Source organism: Gossypium raimondii, chromosome 8 (genome assembly GCF_025698545.1).
Source record: "Gossypium raimondii isolate GPD5lz chromosome 8, ASM2569854v1, whole genome shotgun sequence".
Taxonomy (NCBI): Eukaryota; Viridiplantae; Streptophyta; class Magnoliopsida; order Malvales; family Malvaceae; genus Gossypium; species Gossypium raimondii.
In genome coordinates, this window is record NC_068572.1 from 34,296,572 (window position 1) to 34,310,147 (window position 13,576).

At 34.3% G+C, this 13,576-nt stretch overlaps 1 protein-coding gene across 1 annotated transcript; it reads left to right on the forward strand.

Moving 5' to 3' along the window:
- The first annotated feature begins 568 nt into the window (after positions 1–568).
- Positions 569–2,066, forward strand: LOC105791284 (protein DMR6-LIKE OXYGENASE 2). The gene is made up of 4 exons (XM_012619296.2): positions 569–826; positions 922–1,169; positions 1,253–1,574; positions 1,664–2,066. Exons 1-4 carry the CDS (start codon positions 602–604, stop codon positions 1,913–1,915), a joined length of 1,047 nt encoding a protein of 348 aa, XP_012474750.1. The 5' UTR covers positions 569–601; the 3' UTR covers positions 1,916–2,066.
- Positions 2,067–13,576: the final 11,510 nt, after the last annotated feature.

Here is a 13,576-nt window from a genome sequence, read left to right on the forward strand (position 1 = left end):
GAAGTAAAATAATTTTTTATAAAATTAGAATGTAAAATAAATCATTATTATTTGAATTGTAAAATGGAAAAAATATTACATTAATTAATGGTGTTAGCGTACCGACATGAGCATGCATTTGAATTTGGTTGCACTCGTAAATAAGTTAATCAGATGGTTGTTAAGGTATGGAATAATTTCTATTGTCTTTATAATTACAAATACAAATACTAAATCTAATTAATAATATTTTTAGATATTAAGATATTTAGGAATTTTGAATATTTAAATACTATAACCGTCATTTAAAAAGAAAAAGAAACCAGTGACTTGGCAATCATTCACATGTGAAAGTAATTTGACATTCCTGATTAAACTCCAAGAATACCATCTTCATGTTCACATGGCCTTTAACATTAGTTAAGTAATGTGATGCTGTAAAAGCTGTAACATCATTTGTCCGATTCTGGAATTTTGCAATTAAAAATAAATGGCAGAAAGATTACGTACATCTTGTGATATCAGCATCTCAACGTCATCAGAAAATGAGTGCTTTAAATGGGTGCTGAAAGCCGGAACCTCCAAAGTTGTACAAAGTAATTAAATATCATACTCCATTCCCATGGCGCTCTCCACCACCAAGCTACTACTCGCTGACCTCGCAACTACTGTTAAACTGGTGCCTACCAACTACATCAGACCAATCTCCGACCGTCCAAACCTGATTGATGTTCATGTATCAAATGTTTCCATCCCTCTGATCGACCTTCAGGACCTCCATGGCCCCAACCGCTCTCATGTTCTTAAACAGATTGCCCTAGCTTGCCAACATGATGGTTTCTTTCAGGTACCCAAACAAATATTTTGATTTGGCTGTAATTGTCGCTTGCTACTCCTACTAGTTAAGTCTGTTTAGTGATTTCTATTCTACTGTATGATCAGGTTAAGAACCATGGGGTTTCAGAATCCACCATCAACAACATGCTGCGTTTAGCTAGAGATTTCTTTTATTTACCGGAGAGTGAGCGGTTGAAGAATTACTCCGACGACCCGTCCGTCGCCAACCGGTTGTCAACTAGTTTCAACGTTAAGACGGAGAAGGTTGCCAACTGGAGGGATTTTCTGAGACTCCATTGCTACCCTCTCCAAGATCACGTAAACGCATGGCCTTCAAATCCCCCATCCTTCAGGTTTTAATAATATAGTAGCATAAATAAGCCAATGGTTTTCATCTTTTAATTTTAAGCATGACTGAATTTGTGGTTCCTGTCAGGGACGACGTAGCCGAGTATTGCAGTAGCGTTAGAGGTTTAGTGCTACGACTGCTTGAGGCCATATCAGACAGCTTAGGGCTGAAGAGAGATCATATAGATAAGACCCTAAGCAAGCATGGGCAACACATGGCTTTAAACTACTATCCACCTTGTCCACAACCAGAACTTACTTATGGCTTGCCTGGCCATACTGATCCTAATTTAATAACTATTCTTCTTCAAGATGACGTCCCTGGATTACAGGTTTTAAGAGATGGCAAGTGGATTGCTGTCAATCCCATTCGCAACACCTTCATTGTCAACATCGGCGATCAAATGCAGGTGAAGTGGTGGATTGTGATTGTAACCTTTGTTTATTTATTTGTTAATCCAGAAAAAAAAATAAAGTGAGTGGTGATCTTTTGTAACAGGTAATTAGCAATGATCGTTACAAAAGTGTGCTCCATCGAGCTGTTGTGAACTGCAATAAAGAACGAATATCCATCCCAACCTTCTATTGTCCCTCACCTGATGCTTTGATAGGCCCTGCTACGGACTTGATCGACGATGATCACCCTGCAGTGTATCGAAGTTTTAGTTATGGCGAGTACTATGAAAAATTTTGGAAGAGGGGACTTGCTAGCGAATGCTGCCTCGACCTGTTCAAAACTTGTATTCCATAATTATCTATTCTCATGAATTCATATTTTAAAGTCGAGATTAGACGGAGTTGTCTTATTCGACCTCCCAGATAATGTTAATTACTAAAGCGTCTTAATTAAGGTGCTAGATGATGGTATTTCACCGTTTCATATACATTTCCATCTCTGCAAACGGGACTTGCAACTCACCTTTTCCTACCTTCTACTTTTTCAATTTACAAGACCATCAAAACTTTAATGCCAATTTTGAGGATTTCAATTTGGATTTTATTTATATATGTAAAGTAGTTATATTAAAATTGTAACCAATCTATGAATTTGAAAAATTATAGTGAATTTTACTTTTTTAGCAACCTAAGGAAATTACCCAACAGGCTAGAACCGGTGCTAATGAAGAAGACCAACACGCTCTCACTAGTAGGCCTTGAAACTGGTTATAACACAAGCGCCATTAAAGCTTGGTGGCTTTGGGGGAGTTTGTATCACATTCTCTCTACCTAATGGTCCCCGTCATCGAATGGTATGGTTGCTAGGTCAGAATTTCTAGGGATTTTAACTTTCTATAGCTTTCGTTCCATCTAATTACATAAACTATTAATTTTTTATAATATTTTATGTAATACATAAAAACATGGTTTAATTATTCAAAACTTTACTCAGTTATTTAAATCATTACAAGGGGTAAATTACTAAACGAAATACTCAAAAATTCTTATTACATAAACTATTAGAATTCTTATAATATTTAATGTAACATTGGAGTTGATGAAAAGTTTATAGTAAGGATCTCTTTCTAGAATTCTTTATAAGCACCCAAAATCAATTCATTGTATCATGGAAAATTAAGGCTACTGTAGGTGTAAAAAGAACTTTTCTTTCTCTCCCTAAGTGCTATTTAACTTCCAAAGTCTTATTCCCCTCCTCCCTTTTAGAAAAATATAGGTATCACATATATAATAATTACATTATTATTTACTATAACAAAAAGTTATTCAAATTAAAAGTGATTTAATTTGATTAAAATTTATCAGACTTTCGTTAATTTAATAAAGTATGGGTCAAATATGTGTATGTAACATCCAATTCAATCCGATCACCAGATCTGAGATGTGAGATATCAGATTCGTTGCCTAAGCAACTATGATTTTAATTTAATATCTACGATGCAAATTATACGAACATTTAGGTTTCAAGACTTTTAACAACATTATTTATTCAAATTTAGGTTATAATCGAGCTTACAAAAGATCTTATAAATCGTCGTTTGTAACACTATATACTCGACCATATTTCCAATTTCGGGTACCTAGCGTCACAATTAACCCGAACTACTTAACAAAATTTTTGTCTGCTTATTTACAGACTTAATTAATATTAAAATAAACATCCATTACTACTAAAACACTCTCAACCAAATCCACTGATGATGACTGATTTAGATTTTTTTATTTCAATTATATTTTACACCATACAAGTGTTTAGTCCCAACTACCATTATGACTAGTTGAGTACGAATAAATAACTACATTATTCTAAGACTCAAAACTCTAAAATAGATACATTAAAGCATTTTTCCCCTGAGGCGTAGCCTTTAAGGGTACCCCTCTATAGACATGATACAATTATTGCACCACTCGCACAACTTGCTGGCGTCTGGCTTGGTCTCTCCGTGATCTATGAATCATTCCTTAACCCTGCATTTAGAGCAATACAAAAGTAAGTCTAGATGAACTTAATGAGGTTCTATACGACAGTACTCATAGAAAAACTCTTAATTTGATGGATAAATAAGAATTAATGCACAGAGATAAACTCCTTGAGTGACTTAAGAGATTCCGCAGGTGACATGGCATCGTTGACGCCTTCACTTGTTTTGGAACTAAACGTTGACGGACATGTCAACTAGTGTAGTCATATCCGTATTTTCCCAAACGCCTTCACTTTCCCCGTCTATCTTTAGCTAAAACTTCTATGATTGCCTTCTCGGTTTGACTCATCATAAAGTAACCATATATACGAATATCCATATTGACGACCACTATCGACGAACTATCAGATGACTCGCCATATCTATTGGTTTATTCCCAACAATGAACTTCTTATGACAAATCTTGTGCATGAATCCCTCCTTAAAGGAAGACATATTTATTTATGCCCTTATAAGAGGCCTTGGTTATGGAAAATGGGTGGTGGATGGGCACCCCTCTTTCTTGGTAGACTCATACCATCCAAATAGTCCCATAGGATTCCCCAATTTTAGTCTATTCCACCAAGATGCTCCCAATATTAGATAGTCTCCCCCTTCCCCCGCAAACTATCTATTTCTTAAATTGTCATTGCAGGCTTCTACCTCTGTTAGTCCTGTGTAGACTATCTCATGCCAGAAAGTCCTGGTGGACCTCTTCTCTCTTTGTAAATCCCTGACGGACTTTATCGATCATTAAGCTTCGAGTGGACATTCCCTTTCCACGTGGTCCTTGGTGGACTAACAACTTTTCTAGCTACCTCTTTATCGATCATCAATTAGGATTTCAAATATGATAATCCATTCCAATATTTCTTAGCCAAATGATGGTTCTACCTAAACTCAGGTTGACTTTTAATGACGAATACTATTTGCCAATATGTTGAAGAAAATTTCTCCTTCATCTCTCATATACCTACGTTAAGACGCTTCTATCAGTTCCACTTACCATTGCATTTTGGCGGATCCTTTCATTTTCCTGTTTCTGATTCTCAAATGTGCCACGGTCCTTCTGTCATACTACTCGCTGTGCGAGTCATACAATGGCTTCTTCTTTTTTCCCCGATAGACTTCCTTGTTCAATATCCTGAAGGACTCCATTTTTTTCCATAACGTATACTTGTTTGCCACTGGATCATGCCATGGCTAACCATGGACTTTCGTGTCACACCCTAAAAATTGTCAGATCCAAAAAGATGAGTAAGGTAGGTATGTAGACTGCTACGTACACTGTGGTAACGTAATCCGCTATCCTGTTGACCTGATGGCAAGTTAGAGTATTGATCGCAAGATATTTCTAAGAGAAGAAAGATTACGACCAAGAAAGTGCGCGCCTATAAGGGGGTATGCCCAGAGTTTTGTTTGAACACTAAAAGCCTGTCAAGCATATGAGGAACTTGTAGGAGACTTACTTGTCTTTAAGATCATGCCGAACGAGAGTCATCTCCAAGATATGGTATGCCCAATTTGCATGAGTACTGTCCAATTAAATTCTGTATCAAGTTTGGTTGGAAGTTGTTTGGATTCTACAGCAACAGAAACAAAAATCAGAGTAAAAAATAGAGTAGTAAGATGTGTGAAAGATTGCTTGTACACTAAAATAAGCTAACTAAACAAATCATAACAAGCATCATGGTTGGTCATTTCTCAACAGGATTCAATTAAATTGATCTGACCCTCCCCATGACTTGTCAATAATAAGGTAAACCTTTACCGAATTTTCTTATACCTACGCTGGATTTGATACGGAAATTAGGTGTAATAGCCTAATTTTCAATGGTTTCAAAAACAGTGATTCTAGATCACTAAATCCGACCAGTGAGTTTTAAAATTTAATAAATTAATAACTATGGGTCAAGTGTGAATTTAGAAGAATTTTTGAATTAGTGAATTTTGTGATTTAAAAAGAATTTAATAGGTAAATTGGGTCTAAAATGAGATATCGAGCCATAAATTTTAACGTTTGGATGGTCAATTAAGTAAAAATGACTAAATTGAAAATAGTGTAAAATTTGTTAAATTTTGATTAAATAGCTTAAGTGACTAATAAGGAGGGATTTAAAAGGGAATTAGACCCAAATTATATGGGCTGGATGGTTTGGGCAAGAAAAATCAGCAAGAAAGTAAGGAAAAACAAGGGCAAAATTGGAAATTTTGTAAATTAAATATATATAAAACAAAGACAAAAGTGAAAAATCTAGAGATTTCTTCATAATTCATCAGCAAAAACGCCATAGGAGGTCTGAAAAAAGTTGGTTTCTCATATTTTTACACCATGTGAGTTCAATTCTTGCTTGTTCTTTGAAAATTTTTATGTTTTGTGACTTTTACAACTAGGACCAACTATTGAATTCATTAGTTTTTTTTATTCCATGGGTGATTTTGTAAGTTACCATGAATAAGTGATGGAATTTTATGATGAAATATCATATATTTGAAGCTTTAATTTCATTATATTATGATTTTATTAAGTGATTTTAGTAGAAAATGATTTTTAGGACCTAATTGTGAAAAAGCTAGGAATTGGGGTTTTGTACTAAAATTCTGAATACCAAAGGCTGTATAATAGCCTAAAATGATTAGATAAATTATTATTTGAGGAAAAATTTGTTCAATTGAAATGTTAATTGAGTAGGGACTAATTTGTAAAAAGTGTAAAATTTGGGGTAAAAGTGTAATTTCAAAATTGAAGGGCATAAATTGCGAAGTGAATTAGTATTAAAATAAATGCTAATGAATGGAAAAAAATTTATATTATAGGTCGGGAATCCGAAGATAAATGCGGAAAAGAGAAAATATCAAACTAGTCCCTGAAATATTACAATTCCTACAAATTAGCCCAGGTAAGTTCATATGGCTGAAATTTTATGATTAATTGTTAATGTGGGAATGATATATTGTATCAATTCGTATATTGTTGTTGAAATATGATTATGGTAAAAATGAGAAAAAAAATGAGATTGTTAGTTCAAATTAAGGGATATGCAGGATTGAGTACATACGTTCAGTAACCAGTGATGAATTGACGAATAAGTCGATGGTGGATCCATGGCAAAGTGTGGAACGTAGGTTTGGTATTTCAGTAAAGAAAACCATACTGAGTTGTGAAAAGTAGGTATGGTATTTCAGTAAAGAAAACCATATTGAGTTGTGAGAAGTAGGTATGGTATTTTACTAACGAAAACCGTACTGAGTTGCGAAAAGTAGATATGGTATTTCAGTGAAGAAAACCATACTGAGTTATACCATTGTAAAAGATTCAAGCAAATCGTGGCACCGGGCAAACGATGTACTCAAATCCATAAGACAATCATCAATTTGACAAGTATTTGTAAGTGCAATTGAAGCTAAATGTTGGAAATAAGTTGATATCTGATATTGAGCTCGATTGAGTAAATTCATTGTTTGAGATTGTGGTTGGCAGGAAATGTTGAATTATACTTGTTTATTAATATTGTTAGTGAAATCTTGATAAGATTTTATTATGGGCCTATGACTTACTAAGCTTTCTGTAACCTTACTCATGTGTGTTTAATGTTCTTTGTAGATTGATGTGAAATCGGTGGATCGGATCAACACATCAGGGCACACTATCTAGATTACTTCGGTAAATTTTATTGTGCATCAGAAGTTCTATATGGCATGTATAGGGTTTAATTGAAAGGAAGTAAATGTGTTATAAACTTGGTTATTAACATTTTTTTTACTAAAACGGTTTTGGATAGCAGCAGTAGTTCGATTTTGAAAAATCACCAAAAATAGTGGAAGTTGAATTAGAAGCTGAATGAGATATGAAATTAAAGCTAAATAAGTCTATTTTCACATGAAAGAAATACAGTAAGCAAAAGAGTTATATATTTTTAGATATTTGAATTTTGGTGAGACAAAGTAAGAATGGTTTTTGAAGTCCCCTGTTCAGATTTTAGAAAATCATTAAAAATTGTACAGAAAGAATTATGAGTTATAATTTATATGTATAGATTCCTTAGTGAGTCTATTTTCACTAGAAACATGCAGAAGCACCATATGAAGTCTTTAAAATGAGATAATTGATTTTTACTGAATAGAGGTCAGAACCATTAGATAGTGAAATAGAGAAAAATTTAATGAATAAACTGTACTAACTGGCTAACCCAAAAATTTTGAAAGTTTTATGGTAATAAGATATATGAGCCTAGTTTCAAGGAAAATTTACAGATCTAAATTTCAAGTTTTGTAACTCAAGTTATAATTAAATTAGTGACAGTTATGCAGGTGGACAGTTTTATGGTGAATGGTGAAATAAATTATTTTGATTTGTATAAGTATTCAGAAAATTTTTAATGTTCCCGGTTTGGACCCGAATCATTTCCGTTGTATGTTTTAGGGTCTAGAGTACTCTTTCTAGGGACATATTTATTAAACACGAGCGAATTAATTTTAAAAGAAAATTTTTATGCTCCGAATTGGTAAGTTAAGTCAGGTAACGCCTAGTGCCCGACTCTGACAAAGGTCTCGGGTAAGGGGTGTTACATCAGGGGGACTAAGAGTATATTTATGGGAAGGGGACATTTTAAATGGTTTTTTCTATCTGATTAATATTTAGGTTATTTTTTCTAACCTCGACATCCTCTTTTTCTTCTTTGTTAAGATTTGTAACACCCCTTACCCGTGTCAGACGCCGGAACAGGGTACGAGGCATTACAAGACTTAAACATAACCAATCATACAAAATCGAGTCATGAAATTTCATCCAAATTAAAAATTTTCATATTTCAACATAAAGTCCCTAATATGGGCTTACGAGACCCAATACATACTTTGAAAGTGGTTCGGGACCAAACCGAGAATTTTTGAAAACTTTAAAAAATTTCTTGAAAAAAAACAGGGGCACACGCCTTGAGGACATGGCCATGTGGCCAGCCGTGTGGATGAAAGTTAGGCTATTTACCAAGCCTTTTTCTATCCAACCATTTACACACTTATACCAAATTTATCAACACTCAACATGACATTATCATAAACGTACAACTTAACCAATAATAGCCAACATCAATGGCCTTATACAAAATGAACTATCAAATAACATAGGCCAACATTTTAGGCCAAATCAATTATGAGACATAACAAAATAACCAAGTCCTCTATACATGCCATAATTCATAATATTGCTTTCAAAATACCAAAAGAGTGTTGATAGTGTGGATGGATCTCTGACGATCCCCGTACCCCGAGCTAGCTTAGTGACACTATAAGACAAGGGAAAGAAAATGGAGTAAGCAAATAGCTTAGTAAGTTGGTATGTAAATAATAAACAATTTATTAGCATGCTTTTATCAATCCTCATAATGTGTTCTCAAGATAATACAATCATATTTGCACATAGTTTCACTATTCACTCATGTTCATATCAAGCTGTCTACGCGAGTCATAGTCATTAAATTATTTATATCTTGAGATACAGAACTCTGAATTAAGATCCGCTAAATTTCTCTGAAACTAGACTCACATATCTTCTTACCATAAAATTTTTAGAATTTATGGTTTAGCCAATAAGTACAGTTTATTCTTTAAAGTCATCTATGTTCTGTTGTCTGACAGTTTCGACCCTTCTTCACTAAAAATTAATTATCCCATTGTACAGGATTCTGATGATGTTCCCGTTTTTTCTATTGAGAATATACTCATTAAGAATTTTAAACATATAAATTCTAACCCATAGTTATTTTTATACAATTTTTACTGATTTTCCAAAGTCAGAATAGGGGATTCTGAAATCACTCTGACCCTGTCTCATAAAAATTCAAATATCTCATTATATGAAATTCTCTTGCTTACAACGTTTCTTCTATGTAAAACTAGACTCAATAAGCTTTAATTTCATATCTTATTCAACCTCTAATTCGATTTTTATAATTTTTTTGGTGACTTTTCAAAGTTATACAACAGCTGTTGTCCAAAACTATTTTATTACTAATTTTACTCTTTCATATTTTCTTTGTATTAACTTTCATTTACACACACATAACACCAAGCATATCCATAGCTAGCTATTCCAATAGCTAGTCATTATCAAATATTTACAAGTCTTCATAGTCATACTTACTTCACATCAACCTTACCAAAATTCGATCACATTTCGAGCACACTGCTCATGAATATATATATATACACATGTACCTGCACTCATTCATCACATAATCACAATCATTTACACTTAGTCATTTCCCGTTGAACACTTCGAAATATTAACGGATACATCGGGATATTACACATAGTGCCACACTTGTAGCCAAAGCTACTTCACATCACTTATCACACATAGGCTCGTTCTCAAGCTATTTACATTCGCGGGTCTGCTCACACAAGCTGTCGGTCATTCGTAACTACTCAGTGTTGCTCACATAATTTGTCAAGTATCCGCAACACATGCCGAATTACCCAATCACTGGTAGAACTTATAAGACCAGTACCCAGATTCACTTAGTCACAATTTCACATAGGGTCCTAGTGACATGTCACTTGCATCCTATTTTATTCCTAAGGTTCAACTGGGAAATTTCTCACTTGTCAATATTTTGTCAAATACATCAAATATTTAGCCACATTTCACAAAATATGTCAAAATATGAAAGCGTAAGTGAAAAAAATGCATTATTTACACACAAACTTGCCCCGATCCAAAATATCAAATGTTTGCGTTTTAGTCCATAACCTTGCATTTTCCCCGATCAAGGTCAATTCCTCGTCTTTCTTGATAATCGAGCTTGGAAGTTTGAAAAACCCTAGCTATGTCTTCCTCATGTGAAATTCGGCCAAGGGGGTGAAGATGAGAAAAAAATTGGCTTTTAATTTGGCTTTTTAATTCATTTAATCACTAAATTACTAAAATGTCCCTAACTTAAAAATATTCTATTTCACCTATTTCATGTCCATTTTTGTCCAAAAAATTAACCAATGGTCTAATTACCTTTTAAGGACCTCCAATTTAAAATTTCATAGCAATTAGACACCTCTAGCTTTTAGGACTCAAGTTTTGCACTTTTTTACAATTTAGTCCTTTCGACTAAATTGAGTGCCCAAACGTCAAAATTTTTGAATGAAATTTTCATGAAATCATTTTGTAAAACTGTAGATAATAAAAATATAAGAATATTAAATTTTTCCTCGTCAGATTTGTGGCCCCGCAACCACTGTTCTGACTAGACCCAAAATCGGGCTGTACAAGATTAGACTAAGATCTCAGCTAATGAGTAGATGATTCTGTCTTCTGGTAAGTCTTAGAACTTTGCACATTACAGTTATAGAAGGAGAGAATGTTACAGGAAGGCCCTGTATGAGGGTCATATGTAGTTTAAATGTTAGTAAAATGTCTATACTGGGGATTCTAATGGAAATCTTATGATCTTTTAAGCAGTTGCTGCTACTGGATTAGGAAAGACAATCAAAACATAAACTTCTGATTAAAGTAAAGGTAGTTCTTTGGTGAGTCTCTAAAACCAACTTATGTATATCATTTTAATTCGAATAAATGGTTGATAAATTTGTAGATAAGCATGATTCATTGGGAAAATATCTGTAGAAATTTTAGAAAAGATTATTGATAGTTGTTTGAACATGAAGTTGCATGATAAGTGTCTTGTTGTTAGAGAGTGGATACGTCGTCTCTAGAAAGTGTAGCGGATAATAACTAGTGTTACACATGTGTGGATGGTCAAGTTTATGTAAAAAATCAGTTGATGAGATATGAGTCCAATATAAACAAGTCTATGATATGTACAAATGTGAAATGGAGATTTATTGTGTAGCCTCCGGTAAGATAGTTATAGTACTAACCAGACTGACAGATCACTGAATAAATTTGTGGAAATTCCATGGTCATGACATCAATTGATAAAATGCCAAGAGGGCGTGAACGTATAAAACCATGTGGGAGAAGCCCCATGGCATCCATAGAGATGGTCTGCCGGGATAGTAAAAACAGATTACTTGGAAAGACTTTGTGGCTAATCTTATAAAAAGCCTTTGTGGCGTATTATCTAGAAAGCCTTTGTGGTGTATTGTATAGAAAGACTGTATGATGAATTCTATAGAGCCTAAATGGCGATTGATTAGACCGCCCTTACTGTGTAATTTGGGTTTGTCTTGGAATTAGATTCTGAAAGAGTTCTCAGTATTGTATGCAACTGAAGAATCCACTTCAGTAATCCCCCAAGAAGGTGAACTTGTCTTATTTGGAGATACGATGGTGTAAGAGTCCGCCAAAATTGGGAATCCTCAGGTTATGTATCAAGCTATATAAAATTCTATTGGGTGATCAAAATCTAACATTCATCCGAGTAAGTATGTTTGCCTGGGTTAACTGGAAGATTTAGTGTGCACTGTATTAGTGACCACTAGAGTCAATAGGAAAGTCAGTCAAAGAATGGTACCCATAGGAATATTACCTTAGGGAATGAATTCAACTGCAAAGGGATAGTGAAAAAAAGATTTAAACTATGGAGTGAAGTTGTAACCTGCCAGTTAGATGGATCGTCTATAAGGTGTTCAAGAGTAGATGCACACGCACTATTATTCTCCAAGAATCAGAAACGTATTCTCCAAAGTCGGAAAGAAGGTCTAGAATTTTTAACTCAAGGGATCCAACATCATCATTTAAAGGTAAAACTATTTGAGATTCACTAAGTTCCGTTGAACTTATGCCTATTATTTTGAAATGTAGGTTTTTAAGTTTGAACCTATTTGTTAGAGGGGACCAAGCAAGGAATGCTCCAATGTGGATGATCGCAGAGCGATATTTATGCATACAGAGGGACACTTTGAAAATATGTTTTTAAATGGAAAATAGAACTATACACCACAATTGAGTCTTTTTTTAGTTTTAAATGATATTGTCTTACACTATTATTGAGAATTAGTTGTAATCGAACAAACATTTATCTTCAAAATATTTGACTAAGAATGGAATTAAATAGTAAAACAACACGTTCAGTAAAGTATTTACCCGCTTAAATTTTTGTTAAATGATTAAGTCTGGTAATATCCTAAATTCGGATCCGGTAAATCGGGTTGGGTATAGGGTGTTACATTTTGATATTAAAGAATTAGTAAACCTCTTGCGAGGTGTTACCTTGAAAGACCTAATACCATTGACATGGTGTCGCCCTGAAGGGCCTATATACTGTTTACACGGTGTTGCCTCGAAGGACCAGTCGATAACCGTCGTCACGGTGTCGCTCTAGTGAGCCAGTCGATAACCATTTCATGTTGCCGCCCAACTCCCTTGGATTCCATAACAATCCGCCCATTCCCCCATTATGCCAAGTTTTCCTATCTTCAACTAATCCGCCAATGTAACTCCCTCCGTACAATGCATACAATAGACACGCATAACACTCAAAGTAGAGTATTTATTATTATATCATAGAGTACACCATTGACCACTTAATCGATTCATAATCACTTGACATCCAACATACATACTTACACATTGTTATGCATACTCATCATGCTCATATACCATTGCATACACAATAGCATATTCAATCAAATTCAGAACAAACACAAACACAAATCAGTCAAACAATGCTATATCATCATTCACCCAGAGGCAGGGTAGAAAAACTCACCTAAACTCATTCGTCCTCACCAACTTAGCTTTTTCAAACGCTAAAGCCTCCTTTTCCTAGCAGCTAAGCATGACATCCAAATCTTTGGTTAAACCAATGGTATTCAAACCTTAAAGCCTAAAACCTATTATATATAAACTTATAAGAAATTCTTGCTCTCCCTCTCTCCAATCCACAAGTACAAAAAGATAAGAAGGCTTACCAGTTCCTCAAATTCTCTACTTCTAGACTTCAAATCAAACAATCACTGCCCCATGCAGCTTCCTTAACTTTCTTTTCTTTGGAGAAACTGAAGAAGATGATGCAAACGAGGAAAAAATTGTGAATAAA